The sequence below is a fragment of the Euphorbia lathyris genome, chromosome 1 (genome assembly GCF_963576675.1).
Source record: "Euphorbia lathyris chromosome 1, ddEupLath1.1, whole genome shotgun sequence".
Classification (NCBI taxonomy): Eukaryota; Viridiplantae; Streptophyta; class Magnoliopsida; order Malpighiales; family Euphorbiaceae; genus Euphorbia; species Euphorbia lathyris.
The window spans coordinates 74451064-74467464 of record NC_088910.1 but is presented as its reverse complement, the minus strand read 5'-3'; the positions used below and the strand labels follow the sequence as shown (position 1 = coordinate 74467464).

The 16401-nt window shown below is 36.0% G+C and overlaps 1 protein-coding gene across 2 annotated transcripts; it reads left to right on the top strand.

The window, feature by feature from the left end:
• Positions 1-1341: 1341 nt before the first annotated feature.
• LOC136210578 (protein At-4/1) lies at positions 1342-4101 on the top strand. Of its 2 annotated transcripts, XM_066001918.1 has the most exons (9): positions 1342-1557; positions 1996-2062; positions 2345-2450; positions 2570-2625; positions 2733-2810; positions 3014-3087; positions 3164-3297; positions 3393-3488; positions 3667-4101. In XM_066001918.1, the coding sequence occupies exons 2-9, from the start codon at positions 2000-2002 to the stop codon at positions 3825-3827; spliced, it is 768 nt and encodes a 255-aa protein (XP_065857990.1). In that variant the 5' UTR covers positions 1342-1557; positions 1996-1999; the 3' UTR covers positions 3828-4101. The 2 variants fall into 2 exon arrangements, with proteins under 2 accessions (XP_065857990.1, XP_065857983.1); XM_066001911.1 differs by lacking the exon at positions 1342-1557 and having other exon boundaries at positions 1714-2062.
• The last annotated feature ends 12300 nt before the right edge of the window (positions 4102-16401 follow it).

The following is a 16401-nucleotide window of genomic DNA, read 5'->3' as shown; positions in this document are numbered from 1 at the left end:
CTAGTTTTTAGATGGTGTTAGTGGTAAGCTGTTGGCAGGTCTTGAGCATGGTAATATCATTTTTTCGGTTGTTTGTCACCAGATTTGGAAGTGGAGGAATGAGGAGATTTTTGGAGGAGAAACTGTGGTTATGCCCAATTTATTGGATTTCTTCGCTAAAAAGATTTGCTCCATTGTTGATAGCTTCAAAGGGGATTCTTTAGATAGCGCTATCCAAAAGAAGGCTATTCATCTCATTGGCTGGAGTAGGCCTAGGGAAGGGGTTGTGAAGTTAAACACTGATGCCTCTTGTCTAATGGACAGAACAATTGCTGCTGGAGGGGTTCTGAGGGACGCGGGTGGAGGTTGGGTGTCTGGATTTGCTCAGCATCTGGGAATGGGCTCTTCCTTCTCTGCTGAGCTTTGGGGACATCCTTTCCGGCCTCAGGCTTGCTAAGAATCTTGGCGTGAAGAATTTGAGTGTGGAATCTGATAATAGCGAAGCTATCAAAATGATCTCTGAGAAGAGTGCTATTTGTTTGAAAAGCCAGAATTTAGTCAAAGGGATTAGAAGGATTTGCTCTTCCTTTGATTCCATCAGCTTCTGCCACATTTTCAGAGAGCAGAATAAGGTGGCGGACCGTCTTGCGGCTGAGGGCCATGGCAGGATCTTGGGTGTCTCTACTTTTTCTTCTCCTCCTGAGTTCCTGACTTCTCTCCTCTTGGATGATATGGTGGGGGTTAGCTTCCTTAGGTTAATCCCGGGTTAGGTCCTTTGTTGTTTTTTCTTTTGTCTTTTCTTTCCTTTCCTACCAAAAAAAAATAAAAGGCATTTTTATGAAGTAAACTGCTATATACCGCACCTATTATACTTTTCACCGCCCCCTTTTGACATTTATGTCATCCTTACAATTTCAAACCAAAAAGCAAAAACTCTCAAATCCTCTCTAGTTTTTTTTATTTTAAAAAAACCCGACCTAAAACGACATGGCACCAAAGCAAGGCATGAGAAAAGGCTTTGTGAAGGTTCCGGTAAGTTTTAATTTTAAAAAATTGACCGAAATCACGAGTTCCGCCTCCGAAATCGGAGGCAAAACTGGATTTTTTTACACTGAACGGGCTGGCGATGCCGTTGCCACCATGGACGGAATGAACGAACTGTCCGTTCGCCCGTGGTGGCAATGGCATCGGCCATGCTTTCCACTGGTGCGCCACTCGTTCCATCTATGTGGAACGGCAGACCGGGGCGTTTGGCCCTACGGCCAAACGAAGTGCCCTGTCCGTTTGGCCGCTGGGCCAAACGATTGCGGCGAAAAGTAAATTAGGTGCGGTATTTAGCAATACTTTTTTGAATCTTAGAATTGAAGAATAAGTAAAACCCTTAACCAAAATGCCTCCCCTCCTCAATCAACACGTGCAAACTGTCTAAGCAGAAGGTATACGCGCCAATTTACAAAAATAAAAATGGCGCTGAGATTCTAATATCAAGCTCTCACTGAATTCTTGTCACTTTAGCAGGGATCAAAGAGAAAGCAACTCAATCAAAAGAAGTTGATGCTTTTCTTCTCTGTTCAATTGGTAATTCAGCATCGCTTTTTTTTTTATATTTATTTATTGCGATATTATATACTCATTTTTGAGGATTTATTCAGTTTTTGAAGGAGAAATGTAGCCCTTTTTTTTTTCTACGAATCTGTGAATTTATCCATATAGTACAATTTGAGATTGTATGTTTTGATATTTCAAAGATGTGGTAACATTTCACCAGTTTGGAAAACCTCCTGTACATAGTATGAGCTTGTTTTTTTTCCCTGAAATGGAAGAATGCATTCAACCAGGCATTAAAAGATAGAGAATCCATACAGATACATAATATGAGCTTAGATTAAGTAGTTTGTAATCGATAATATTATATATGAAGCTGCAATTCGGGATTATATAATTTCAGCTTTCTTCTTCAGTTTTGAAATTCTGTATTGCATGTGATACCCCAACTCGTTGAGAGAATTTATGTAGGATCATGGGCGCCACAACTGATCTAGAAATGGATTCTCTTCTCACTGGTTTTGATCAGATCTACGAGGTAATTTCTAACTTAATTTTCTCGTTATTTTCTGTTTGTTGAGAAAAGGAGGAGAGAAGAAGGAAAAATTGTCTTGTAGATGTTGTAATCCAAAGAGATTAAAATAAAAGACGGGAAAATGTTTGGACTGATACTCTTACTTTTACATTAGTTTTGAATTTTGTGCTTCTTGTGAATTTGATCCCATTAGAAAAGTGAAGTTTATACCTGTATTCTAGTACATTTTCTCATAGAAATTCCTATAAAAGAGTAAAAAAAATCTAATTGCAACAAGTTAAACAGGATTTCAAGAGTGGAATGGTGGAGATCCAGTTTCTGACATCTAATTGTAATACAGAAATAAAAAAGAGAGAGTCTCTTGAAGCCAATTGCCTGAGTTTGAAACTAGGTTATTTATAGTTATCTCTAAGTTGTGGAGTTGATTTAAATTACATCTTTGGTTTAGTTGCGAAACTTTTTGTTAACTCTAATTACTTTTGTTCGTTCTATCTTTTTCTAAAATTGCAGATAATGAGCGCCTGACCAAGTTGTACACAGAATCTTTGAATAATATAGCTGAGCAGGTGTCTATTTCTTACCATAAAAAAGACTGAAATTGAAATTGTCATTTTAATTTTATGTATTACTATGATGCTCAATTTATGTTCATGTAAAAATTCATGGAATACAGCTTGAATATCGTATCGAATGGCAGAGCTTGAAAGAGGAAGTGAAAAGACTTACTGCTGAAAATCTCAGAAAAGAAGAAGTAAGTTCATTTTATGCTTTCATTCTGAATAACACTAGAATAATTTCAAGGGATAAAGTTGACCCATTATTATTTTGTGTTGAAGATCAAAATTTGCAAGTACTGGTTGGGGCTTATAACTGCAGTTGAAATTGCTTTATGTGCTTCAATGTTGCAATGCATGATTTGGTTTTTAGACTTAACAAATGGAAATTTATAATCAGGAATGCAGGAAGACCATAGAATTGCTGAAACAAGACTATGCAACCAAGATTGGAGAATTGAAGAACCAAGTCAGGTGTTCTCTTAGTACAATTCTGTTTGCCATATATGTTTAATTCTTTTCTGACCAATGGTTGGCTACCATATCTCAGTGTCTTACTGCTTGAGAAGGCAACAAGTGAAGCAACTATGAATCAGCTCCGCCAAGATTTAGCTGCACATAAAACCCACATGCAAAATCTAGCAAACAGATTGCAACGAGTCCATTTTGATGTGGAATCAAAATGTAAGTTCATAATGGAAAAGGATTCTTGAATTTGAAAGTGGATTATATTATATTATATTATAACATGGGCAATTTCGTTGGTCATTTTGTGGAAGATAATGTTGAGACTCAGGATTTGAAGGACTGTCTCATGGTTGAATATGAAGAGAAAAATGAGCTGACTAGAAAAGTACAGGATTTGGAAAAGGAATGTGAGTATCCTATCCTATAATCTATTTAACTGGTGCTAGATATCTTTTTAATTGTGTGGATGATCTGAATTAATGAAGAGCCAAGGTACATGGAGCAGTATCTAAAATTTTCTATTAGAATCATTGATCTTTGAGGAAAATTTGCCTTCTTACCTACAGTTTGCGTGGTAAAATGCAGTACTAATTAGTAAAACAAAGCTTGTTGAAAAGCACCAAGATTTCACTTCAAATCGTCTTGTTGAAACACTTAGAATGAAACTTATGAAGCTGCGGAAGGAGAACGGAATTTTGAAAAGGAAGCTCTCTAATTCAGAAGAGGGCTCAGAAGGTAGTTGCTGAAGCTGAAATGAAGACATCTTATGTGTTCAACTTAGTGCAGTAAGTAATTTAGTTGCTAGAGTTGAAGAGTCTTTTGAATTGGAATAATGTCTTCTATTTGAGGAGTCCAAGATGAGTGCACAAATAAATATACGTGGAAAGCATATATTATACAGTATTACATAGAAAATGAAGGAAAACGTCTTTGCCTCCAGAAGAGCTTGTGGATCTTTCAACATATTATGAACAAATGTAATGGTCTGACAATTAAGCAGAAGCATAGAGAATTTTAATACTTCACCCCAAGTTTTAAGGAATTTGTTTCACTTTACTTATTTTTACTTTGAATTTTTTTATGTCTTGGTTCATCTAGATGTTTGTCAAAAGTAGTCTCTCCGTCTCTGAGAAAAAAAAAAAAAATCAAAGGTTAAATACATAGCTATAGCTATGCACCTAAATTTGTTACTTGCACCTATTACACACAAAGACTTATTTAATTTTGGACTTATAATACCTTTATTTGCTGACATGATATAGATTGGGTGGAAGTTTAACTTTGAGTTGTCCTCTGTTTTGAAATTTGACATATATGCTAATAACTACGTCTAAAATTTAAGGGACAATTACAAAACTAACACCTTTTTGGGAGTTAGTTTTCATTTCTAACACACTTTCAAAATCTCACCAAAACTAACACATTTCATTAACTAATTTCCAACCTTACCCTCATCTCTAACCTTTTAATAACGTTGTCTTCCCCCCATTTTTCTCTTTTCGTTCCGCGCGCTCTCTCTCTCTCTCTCTGTCTCTCTCTCTCTCTAAAGAACGGGATCAATTTACAGCTAACGATCAACAATCAATCCAACCCATAGTGTGTGCTTCAAGATTTTATACACAATCATGTAAGTTTTTCATGAATTTACAATATTTAAAGCTTCGTCCCATTCATTGTTGATGTATCGGTTTGTTTCTTTGAACCCAATGTATATCGTTGTTGTCGTCTATTCATGCTATTACTGTTCGTGCGAAACCCTAAAGTCGGTGACATCAATGTAAGAAGATGCATTTGATTTGGAACTTCAATCTGCGATTTTCTCGACAGTGTCGATTATTGTCGATACTGTCGATATGAATGTCGATACAAGATTCATATCGACATACAGGACTGTGTGATTTTCCATTCTAAATCATAAAATTCAAACACAAAGCACATAAAACATAAAGATAATTTTTATATTATATATTAAAAAGAAAGAAAGAAATACATAAAACATTAAAAAACGAAAAAACAAAACAAAAACAAAAAAAAAACACAATTATTGGTACTCAGGACCCATTAACACCTCAGCGTAGTCCTTCTTGGCCTTCGCCAAGTCCCGCTTGAGGCGCCTTACTGTCCTCCTGAGCCGCCTGTTTTGGGCCATGACTGACTCCAGAAGGTCAGAGGTCTCTTCTGCAGCCCAAGACATGGTTTGTGCCATGCCCCTCATGAACCTGACAATTTCGTCCGTGTCTCCATCACGGAAGGAGAGGACGAAAGAAGCCATGAGTTCTTCGAACTCAGGCATAGGTTGAGGTGGTGGTGGCGACTGTGGTGATCCCGGTGGTGACGCTGCCATTGTTTACAGATAAACTTGAGAACTGAAGAGTTTACTAGGAATGAATAATAAAGTATGAACAGGTAATGAGTCTATTTATAGATGAAGGAATTGTAATATGCATGGGGAATCTCAACAGACTATAGAGTGATATTCGAATAAGAGTGGCATTCGAAGAAGAGTGAAAGTCAAATTAATCATTACCTGCATTTAATGCTCACTAATAGAGTATTCCAGAAAAACGTCTATTCATATTCCGTCGATATATGTTGATATGTAAGCCGTATCGACATTCATACCGACAATACTTTGCAGATACGTGCCTATATCGACATATATCGACGTATTTAATGCTTAGCCTGATAGTGAAAGTCATCATTACATGCATTTAAGGCACCGCTTAACAGATCATTCTAGAAAAACGTCTATTCATATTCCGTCGATATACGTCGATATATGAGCCATATCGACGTATATGAGCCGATATGTGTCTATATGCAAGTTGCATCGACATATATCGGCATATCTCATAGTTTGAAGTGTGAATACCAATACTTATTTCGTTAACTTTCTCCGTTTAGTTACAATAATATACTAATATTATTTACTTATGTATTTATGGTAATGCAGAAATATGTCCACCCCGAATATTTGTCTGTGTATGGTTTCGTGGGATGGAGAATGGAAAAAAGAGGGGCCAATGGACACTATGATATACGTTGGTGGTCAATCTAAGGTGCTCCATTTTTCAACCCCAACTGATTACCAAACTTTGAGAGATAGAATTCACACTTCCCTGAATGTTGATGCAACCTGTTTTGATATACAAATGGCAATGCACACAACATACGGTCCAAATAAACTTTTTGGATGATTAGCTCAAATTGTGGATGACAGTGATATAGCTGGTTTCGTTGAGTTTTGTAGATGGAATAAACCCGATGTGATGCCATTATATGTGACTATGACTTCTCGAATCCATGTTGCGGAAGTAAGGTGACCAATGGTTGCTGAAGTGAGGCGTCAAAACGTTGCGGAAGTAAAACGACCAATTGGTGCAGAAGTAAGACGACCAACTGTTGGTGAATTCACTCCACAAAATGTTGCTGAAGCAGAGGCAACCAGAATAAGTTATTGTGTGCCTAACATCGAAATTGAGACTCGTGGTCCGACAAAACATGTCATGAATCCATATACCCAATCTCCTCTTGGGCTAGATGATATTACATTGGATCAAGGATATGGTAATGGATGTGATAACGATGACCATGGATACGATAACGACTACAATGGATTTGACAATGATGATCACGTATATGATAACGATCATCGCCAAAGATCCGTTTCAGAACCATCGATTGATAATGTTCAACCAAGTTTGCATGAGATTGCTGATGATGCAAGAATGAGAAGTAGAACGGATCCATTTCGTTTTGTTCCACAAGTACCAGAGGATGTAGACATTCCGATCAAATGTACATGATCTTCCGGGGGTGATGGGTTGAAGGCGCATGATATGTTCAAAAGCAAACGAGAACTGCAAGATGCACTTGGGAGATATTCAATTGATAATATGTTCGAATGGAAGGTGCACAGATCAACTAAGTCCTTGTTTGAGGTTCGATGCAAGCATGTTGACACATGCAAGTGGCGGGCTAGAGGTGGAGTCATACTCGGTTCAGATATGTTCATACTTCGGAGAATTGACAGTATGGACAGTCACACTTGTGATAGGGGTGGACAACTATTTCCACATCACAGGCAAGCGGGTAAACGAGTAGCAGGTATCATACTTAGTGAGAAGTTAGACATGGAGAATCGGGTGTACCGTCCAAGTTACATCATTTGGGAGATTGAAAAATTATTTTCAATCAATCTATCTTACATGCAAGCTTGGAGAGCAAGATGTTGGGCGGTAGATAGCACGAGTGGTACACCTGAAGAATCGTACATGTTGTTACCTGATTATTGTGAGACACTGAAATTTGTTAATCCAGGTACGGTGACACATATTGAAACGGACGATGAAGATAATTTCAAATTCTTCTTCATGGCCATTGGTGCTTCAATCCGGGGTTTTAAGGCACATATTCGCCCCTTTCCTCCTGTTCTTTTTTAGCCCTCTCCTCCTGATCTTTATTCTCTTTCTCCTCCTGCTTTTTATTCTCCATCTCCTCCTGCTGATTCTTCTCCTTTTCCATCTGTTCTTTCTTAGCCATCTCCTCCTGCTCTTTCTTCTCCTTCTCCTCCTGATCTTTCTTCTCCTTCTCCTCCTGCTCTTTCTTCTCCTTCTCCTCCTGATCTTTCTTCTCCTTCTCCTCCTGGTCTAACTTCTCCTCATTTTCTCTATTCTCCCTCTCCTCCTGAACAGTTTGGTCATCCAGACCTACACATCCAATCCCCATATCATACATATCAACGTCGCGTTGTGACTTCAGTTCCTGCACATCACGTTCTACAACGGACAATCTATTTACAAGGGCATTCAGTTTCCTATCTTGCTGACCAAAATGTTCAGTTATCATCTTCTCCTGTTCAGCAAACTTGGCATTCATCTTCTTCTCGTGCTCATCAAACATCCTCCTCAGTACTCGTTCAATACCAGAGTGTTTCTTCTTCTGGACAGCTACTCTATGTGAGACAATGAAGGCATTTTCATCATTATCAGTATCAGATTCACTGCCATCCTCTACATCAACATATCCCTCATGTTCCTCCTTTTCCATACCTTCATCCTCTTGTTCCTCTTTCCCCTCTTCTTCAACCTCCTTCCCCTCTTCTTCCACCTCCTTCCCCTTTGCAACCTCTTGCCCTTTTTCCTCCTCTTGCACCTTTTCCAAATCGGCAAAGACATGGTCATAATTACAAGGCAGACCATCCACATGGTTTACTAGATGATCATACCATGAGCTTTCTTTCTCGGTGTCTTCAGCTGTAAGTTTTGTGGCATTTGGTTTTACACCCGACTATACAAATGTACAAATAAACAAACCAGTCAGATGTATAACATAATAGTGACACATGTAGGCACAATGCTTGGTCAACTTACTTCAAAAATGGTTAGGACTTTGGGCAATTGAGCGATAGCGGTCTTTTTCCATCGTAGCCATCGTGGGATGCGATTGCCTTTCTTCTCATACCATATCCGGGTGGCATCCCATACTTCCAACAACCAAGCTTGCAACAAAGGTCAAATTCATTATTTATGCCTATGACCAACATTTCTAGTATAAAGAATATACACACATCATACCTGAAATACGTATGCAAAACCATATAGGTTGTATGAGACACGGTTAATCCTTAAATTCTGCCTATAAGCGATCAATTGATCAATTTGGTCTTTTCCACCATCTATTCCATTAACAAGAGACATGTAGGTCACATCCCAGCCACAAACACCCCACTGGAACTCGTTAAACAATCTTGGAAATTCAGCAAGTTCCAACACCCAACGAAGAACTTTTTTTTCCCGAGTGTTATCCAACACACAGCCAATGGCAAAATACAACATGGCAAATGAAACTGCATCCTGGTCAGACTGATCCTTCGAAACAGTTTGCAGCATAATTGTTTCCACGTCTTTATAGGATGGTGTATGGATGCCTGAAAAAAACTTATTCCTAAATCTATATGGCTTCTTTATCCCACTGAACCTTTCCAGAAATGCTTCCATGTCCCCAAACCGTAACCCACTTAGGAGTCCAAACTCCCAATCCCCAAATCTTAACTCAACACCTCTAACTCTGAAGCAAAGCTCCCTGGATTTGAGGTCTTCACGTATGATCTCCCTTGTTAAAACGGTGTGGCATAGGACTCCTGCAAATACTGTATTGGTCATTTCCAAGTACTGGCCGAAGCAACTCTTCCTAAAGAGATTTAGTTGGTCTGATGTTAACAACCCCTTTATCTGTTCTGCTGCTCTTAGGTTACACCTAACCGTGATGACGCTTTCCGTTCCAAATGCTTTTTTGTATTTATATGCAGGTTTCTTCTTGGCTTTCTTCTTCGACGGAGAGGCATGCTCATCTCTCTTCCTCTTGTCTACACCATCATGCTGAAAAATGTTGTAGACATATCATCAGGGAACATAAAATCAAGCTAATTATAACGTGGACCTAGAATGAGCTAGCGTATGCTAGAATAAGAGAGTTATAGGCAATATAACGTCCATATGAATGTTCTATCGGCAATATAAGGTCGATATGAATGCTCTATCGGCAATATAACGTCGATATGCATGTTCTATCGGCAATATACTGTCGATATGAATGTTCTATCGACAAACTGATCGACGAAATGAATGTTCTATCGGCAAACTGATCGACGATATGAATGTTATATCGGCAGTATATCGTCGTTATGGATGTTCTATCGGCCATTAGGCTGTCTATGAATATGTACTATCTACAATTAGGTTGCCGATGAACATACACATCGACGAATTTCAACCAAACCGAATGACTTCCTAACATCAGACGAACCCAGGAAAAACCCTAACACCAGAAGCAGTAAACGAAATGAAACGAAACGAAATGTTCCTTCTCAAACACAACAAATGTACGTGCAATAGAAGAGAGAAACGCAAATGTAAAGTCAAGTTATTTACCCTCTTTTTCGTTCTTCCTTCTGAGTTCGATTCGTTGTCTGAGCTTTGTGTTCTCGCCATGTCAACTCCAAGTAACAGAGATTCGCCGGATGAAATGTACAGAATCGCCCAATGAATCGTCGGAAAGTTAGAGAGATGAATAGATGGGGTTAATGGAAGTTCGAATATTGAAGAGCGGGAGGGAGTGTTAGAGATGAGGGTAAGGTTGGAAATTAGTTAATGAAATGTGTTAGTTTTGGTGAGATTTTGAAAGTGTGTTAGAAATGAAAACTAACCCCCAAAAAGGTGCTAGTTTTGTAATTGTCCCAAAATTTAAATGTGTGATAGGTTCAATTATAAGTTCAAGATGCATTAAGTGCGTAATCATGTATTAAGCCAAAATCAAACATAGCCCTTATATTCGTGAAAGAGTATCATTAAATATAGGCAAAAACATGAGAAAATTTATTATGTGCCCGGCATACCACTAGAATAGATGATGTGGTATGCCTGACCCAATCAAATTAAAACAGCTGTCAAAAGGCCTTTTTATTATTTATGTAAAAGAAAGTGCAGTTAATTAGAAAAATAACTCTTCTTGTCCCGCCTCTTTACCTGCATAGTAAACCTAATCATTAATTTATTAACATCAGCCGTCTCTTTCAATTAGTACTCCAATAATTAATTGTTATTCTTCCTTTATTGGCATTTGTCTGCCATAATTATACAGGAATCAAAATGTAAGTTCCTTCAACATTGAAGTTTTCAATATTATTATATCAATTTTTCTTTTTCTTTTGCTGTTCTTTATTTTGTTATTTTTGTTCATGTTCGATTTTTAGAGTTCTTTAGTTTTTTTAATTTTCTTTTTTTTTTGTATAAAATTTGAACCCAATTTATTAAATAGCTTTAGAAATTGATTAAATATATCATGATTATTCATTATTCATATATTAATTCTAAGATAAATAATTTATTAGTGCCCTAGTTTTTACCTAACACACTGTTTAGTCTCTCTATTTTAAAAATTGCTATTTTAAGGTCCCTATCTTTTACCAATATTAACTTTGTGGTCCTTTTATCTATTTTTTTTTTTATGTTTTTAACCGAACATATCTTAGCTTTTACGACAACCACAGTACAATACAAGTTGACCATGTTACTCTGTTATTTTATATAGGTTTATTTATGCTAAAATATAACGGTTACAAGTCTAAAAAAACTAGACAAAAGGATCAAAAGGTTAATATTGGCAAAAGCTAGAGACCTTATAATGTGTTTTTCAAAATAGGAGGACTAAACAGTGTGTTAGATAAAAACTAGGGGACCAATAAATTATTTACCCTTAATTGTATATTGCAGACTAATCATATACATTAGACATGGTTATTCAATATTCTATATTATATATTCTGTTGAAACAATAATTGTTATGATGGTTTGTAAATTATTATTTTTTATGAAAGTCCATAATATATATTGATTTTGATCCGGCTCCTTAATACAATTTTTTATACATTCTAAAATTATATGTTTTTCTATTCATTCGTTTTAGGAGACATGGAAGAACCAATTGAAACTACAATAAATTTAAGTGAGGAAAATCAAGTTAATGAAGTGGATAATCTTATGGGAACTACCGTAAATGGAGAAGAAGAAGCATACAATTTGTATAACAGTTATGCAATACGAACTGGATTTAGTATTAGAAAATCTAGAAAAAGACATGGTGCTGATGGAAACATACGACATAGAGAATATTGTTGCTCAAAAGAAGGTAAAATGTATGGTAAAGACTTTTCAACAAAGCAACGCCAAACTCTAGAAACAAGAACTGGATGTAGAGCAATGATTCGCTTTTCAATTGAAGATGGTAAATGGATAGTGACAAATTTTATTTCCGCTCACAATCATGAGCTTGCATTGCATTCAGAAGTTCACATGTTGCGATTGAATAGGAAGCTTACCTCTTCAAAAATTAATGTTGTTGATTCAATGGTAGATGCAGGTAAGAAGTCAATAATTGTGTTATATAATTATTTTATATTTATTTATTTTTATCACAATAGGGATTAAAAATTCATATTTAATATTTACTAAATGCAGGTCTAAGAACAATAGACACATTCTCTTATCTGTCTAAAGAAGCTGGAAGACATGAGCATTTGGGATTTACAAAAAGAGATTGCTATAATTATGTTCATCAGAAAAAGATGTCATTGATTGAAGCTGGGGATTCACAAAGTCTTGTTAATCATTTCAAGCAATGTCAAGTTGAAGATGGTATGTTTTTCTATACAATTTAAGTTGATCAAGAGAGTAGGATGACTAATTTCTTTTGGAGAGATGGTAGATCTAGGATCGATTATGACTGCTTTGGCGATGTTGTTGTGTTTGACACCACATACCGCACAAATAAATACAACTTAGTTTGTGCTCCTTTTGTGGGTTTTAATCATCATAAGAAAAATATCATGTTTGGTTGTGCTTTTTTATTAGATGAGACAACATCATCTTTTATATGGTTGTTCGAATCGTTTCTCGAGTCAATGGGGAATAAGGCACCACAAACCATATTCACTGATCAAGATCAAGCAATGTCAAATGCCATATCTGTAGTCTTCCCAGAGACACGTCATTGTTTGTGTATATGGCATATATCACAAAATGCTCCATCTCACTTAGGTAGTCTCAATTCTAACAAAGACTTTCTATATTTGTTTTATAAGATGTTACATAGATGTGAATCTGGAGAGGAATTTGATGATGTGTGGACTAAACTTTGCGACTCATTTGAAGAAGTCAGAACTCATACATGGTTGAACAAATTATATAGTATTCGTCAAAAATGGTGTAAGGATTTAAACAAAGATGTTTTTTCTGCGGGAATATTATCATCTCAGAGGAGTGAAGTTACCAATAGGGTATTGAATACAATTGGAAATAAGACAACTTCAGTTAGTAAATTTGTTCATGAATTTGAGGAAATTGTTGCTCGTTGGCGTGCTTCTGAGTTTGAAGAAGATTTTTGTTGTAAACAAGGTATGCCTACACGTCTTCTTAAAACTAGTGGTTTATTGAATCATGCTGCAACTGTTTACACGTGTGAAGTATTCAAACATTTTGAGAACAACTTTTTGCAAGTTATGGTTACTGATTCAACTGAGATTTCATGTAATGGAGTTGTTCGCATATATGAGGTTCAAGGAGAAGAAATAGATTCTAGAAAATGGATAGTGCATTTTGATATATCTTCTATGAGTATCAGTTGCAGCTGTAAAAAAATTGAATCCAAGGGTTTTATATGCTGTCATATTTTATGTGTATTAAGAATGAATAATGTGAAAAAATTTTCAGAAAGTTGTATATTACATCGTTGGACAAAAGATGCAAAAAATAGGCTATATGCAGATAGACAAAATGAGGTACCTAGTGAGGTTACAAATGAGACTGGCTCCATGTTTCGCAATGCGAGTATGAGATGTTTATATGACATACTTACAAGAAGTCAAGAAGATAAAATATGTAGGCAAATTTGTAAGGATGCTTTGAGAAAGCTTAGTGTTGATATTGAAAGACAATTGTCTACATTGAGTCTGGAGAGGAGTTGTGATATTGAAGTAAATGAAACCAATAATGTTAAGGGAAAACAAAAAGTGACTGATATTTCTATTATCTTAAGAGAACCTTTTTTGTTTCATATTTATTTGTGTTCAATGTGTTCTCAAGTTAATATTTGGAATGTGTACGATTTGTGCAAATTCTTTTGAGTATGATTTACTTATTGGTCAACTGGATGATTGTGCAAATTCCTTTCCTTTCTATTACAAACATTCAGGATGAACAAGTCTACTAGATATAGGTATAGAAAAAATTAGGAAAGAGGAAAAAAAGTAAACACAAAACAATGTAAATTAAGTAATTTTATAAATTAAGTAATGTAATTGACACAGGGTTGTGCATAATGGCTTGTAGATATAGTAATAGACAGATAAGCTGATATATTTATTAGACCTGTAGAAGAAAAAATTAACCCAAAATCACTAGATAATATAAATGGTAAAAGAAACTAAAAGGGTAATCAATTAAGTACTACTGATTTAATTATTCTTTCCATAGCCATATCAATGCCCTTTGTCCCTATATGATCCATCCTAGCTATGCCCTTTGTCCCCATATGATCCTCCATACCCTTTCTCCTTTTTATATCCATATGCATCTGCAAATTAAAGTTTTAATTTTCAATATTCAATAGGATGTGAATGTATTAATATTGTTAATTTGGAAAAGAAATTCATGCATATAATTAATACTCACCTGTTTTAGATGTAGTCTCACAAAGTCCAGGAGTTGTTGAGATCTCTGAGCAGATAAGAATAACAACAGTCAGAAGAATAAAAATCTTTGAGATACACATTTGAGTTTTTCTTGTATTCGGTCAACATAAAATTAAGTTGTAATTTGCTCAACCTTATTGACTCACTAATCAAGTTGAGATTTGAAGCAATTACTGTCGCCTAAAGAATTGTTTGCAAAGCTTGTCTATTGGCACAGCTCAAAATTTCATGACTTCTATAAAAAAAAAATAGATTTGGAAACTATTTTAATTGTTCATTTTGATTCATTAATTAGAAGTCATAGTAGTCATTTCAAAAAAGAAGAAACCATAGTGATATAATAGGAGAAGCAATATGCAATATATGACAATCATATTAATTCACCGGTGTCGAATGATGTTGCTGTTGCAGCATTTAATGTTGCAGCAGCTTAACCAGATTGAACTCGGTGTTACAAATATCGGGTTCTTTACAAAGACAACACTGGATTATTAATCATGTTAACTCTGTCAGAATCACAGAAGCATGGCATGATCAAATATGTTTAACATTGTAGGATCAAATATGTTTAACTACATCTTTGTTTTGGATTTATTCTTCAAAATGACATTTTCAAAGGATTTACCCAGGCTTCCGAGCAAAAATTGAACAAAAACAATTAGGCTAGCTTAAGCAATATATTCTCAATGTTCATCAAATGATTGATCAAACAGCAAGTAAACAAACAAATATTATATATCCACTAAATTACCCATTTAAATTGTTCATGATAACTTCATATATTAATTTTACCTTATCCTCCTCAGATTCATCATCAGAAGAACTGAACTACTGCTTTCTGCTTTCCCTCTCTTAGGGGGTTATATCTGAGCCAAACAAAAAACAAATAAAATACGGAATGATTCATCAAAATGTAGCAAGATTAATTGTTTAGAGATTTTTAAGGATCCTACCATGGCTGCAAACACCAGTATAGTGAAACTTGTCCTTGCTCTTACACCACTTGAGGTAAAAAATCCTCCATTTTTTAAAATGAGGCAACACAAAATTACAGCAAAATTGAGGGGAAAATATCAACATAAATAGAATCTAAAATTGGGGATTAATGAATAGTGAACCCAGATAAGAGATTCATCAATGGGTTTTCCATTGTGGATGAGAACAAGAGTCTCCTTTTGAACTGGGTTCATTTGCAGAAGCAAAGGTTCAGGGGATTTCTCAGGCAAACAAATCCTAACCCTCATTCCAAATGGATATAATTTTCTTGAAAAACTAAAAAGGATTTTGATATAAAGAAAGAACTATGTGCCTTTATGGGGTGTGAGTAGAAGAAGAAGTAGAATGGATTTGATAACACGACGGTTGACAATTGTAGCAGGAGGACCTTCCGGCAGCGTCGAACGTGAACTCTCCGTGGATCCAAACATAATAGGGATCTATTTTCTAATAATTAATCTCTAAATATTTGATTAAAGCCTTTTGAAACTAAAAGAAATTGAAATTAAAAATTGAAACTAGAAAACACAGTTCAGGGGGCGTTTACTTCGGCAATGGAAGAGAAAATTAGAAGAGCGGATGGAAAATGATGAACCGAGGAGAATGAACAGTTGGAGATGCGAACGGACCGGTGACGGAGACCATCGTAGGAGAACGCACGGAAAATTTACAGGACGTCGGAGTGTTATTCTTAAAAGAGATAGAGAGATGAATTGAGAGATGCAGAAAACGAAGGAGAAGAGGCGAAGAAGGAGAAGGACTGATTAGTTATTTTAGAGAAAGGGAGGACTACATAATTAAATCATGGTAAAGGGGTTTTTAATCTTGAGAAAATTACAAAACTGTGTCAAATAGGAGACCCATTTACATATTAAACTCATTTACTAATTCTACTACATATCTAGACTGATTTTGTGCGAATTTCCAAAAATACCCTCAATATTTACGCGGAGCTCGCCCCATCCCGTCTGACTTCGCATATTCACCCATATGCGAAGCCTGCGAAGTTAATGTTTTAATTTACTTAATGAATTTAGTTCGCATATGCGAAGCCTGCGAAGCTGGAGTTTGTTTTG

What these genes read in the sequence shown, in the direction of transcription:
- LOC136210578 (XM_066001918.1), top strand. Translation starts at nt 2,000, where the DNA reads ATGGGCGCCACAACTGATCTAGAAATGGATTCTCTTCTCACTGGTTTT. An exon ending in GTTTTGATCAGATCTACGAG is followed by an intron (nt 2,063 to 2,344) that starts GTAATTTCTAAC and finishes CAAGTTAAACAG; the next exon opens with GATTTCAAGAGTGGAATGGT. An exon ending in GAATTGAAGAACCAAGTCAG is followed by an intron (nt 3,088 to 3,163) that starts GTGTTCTCTTAG and finishes ACCATATCTCAG; the next exon opens with TGTCTTACTGCTTGAGAAGG.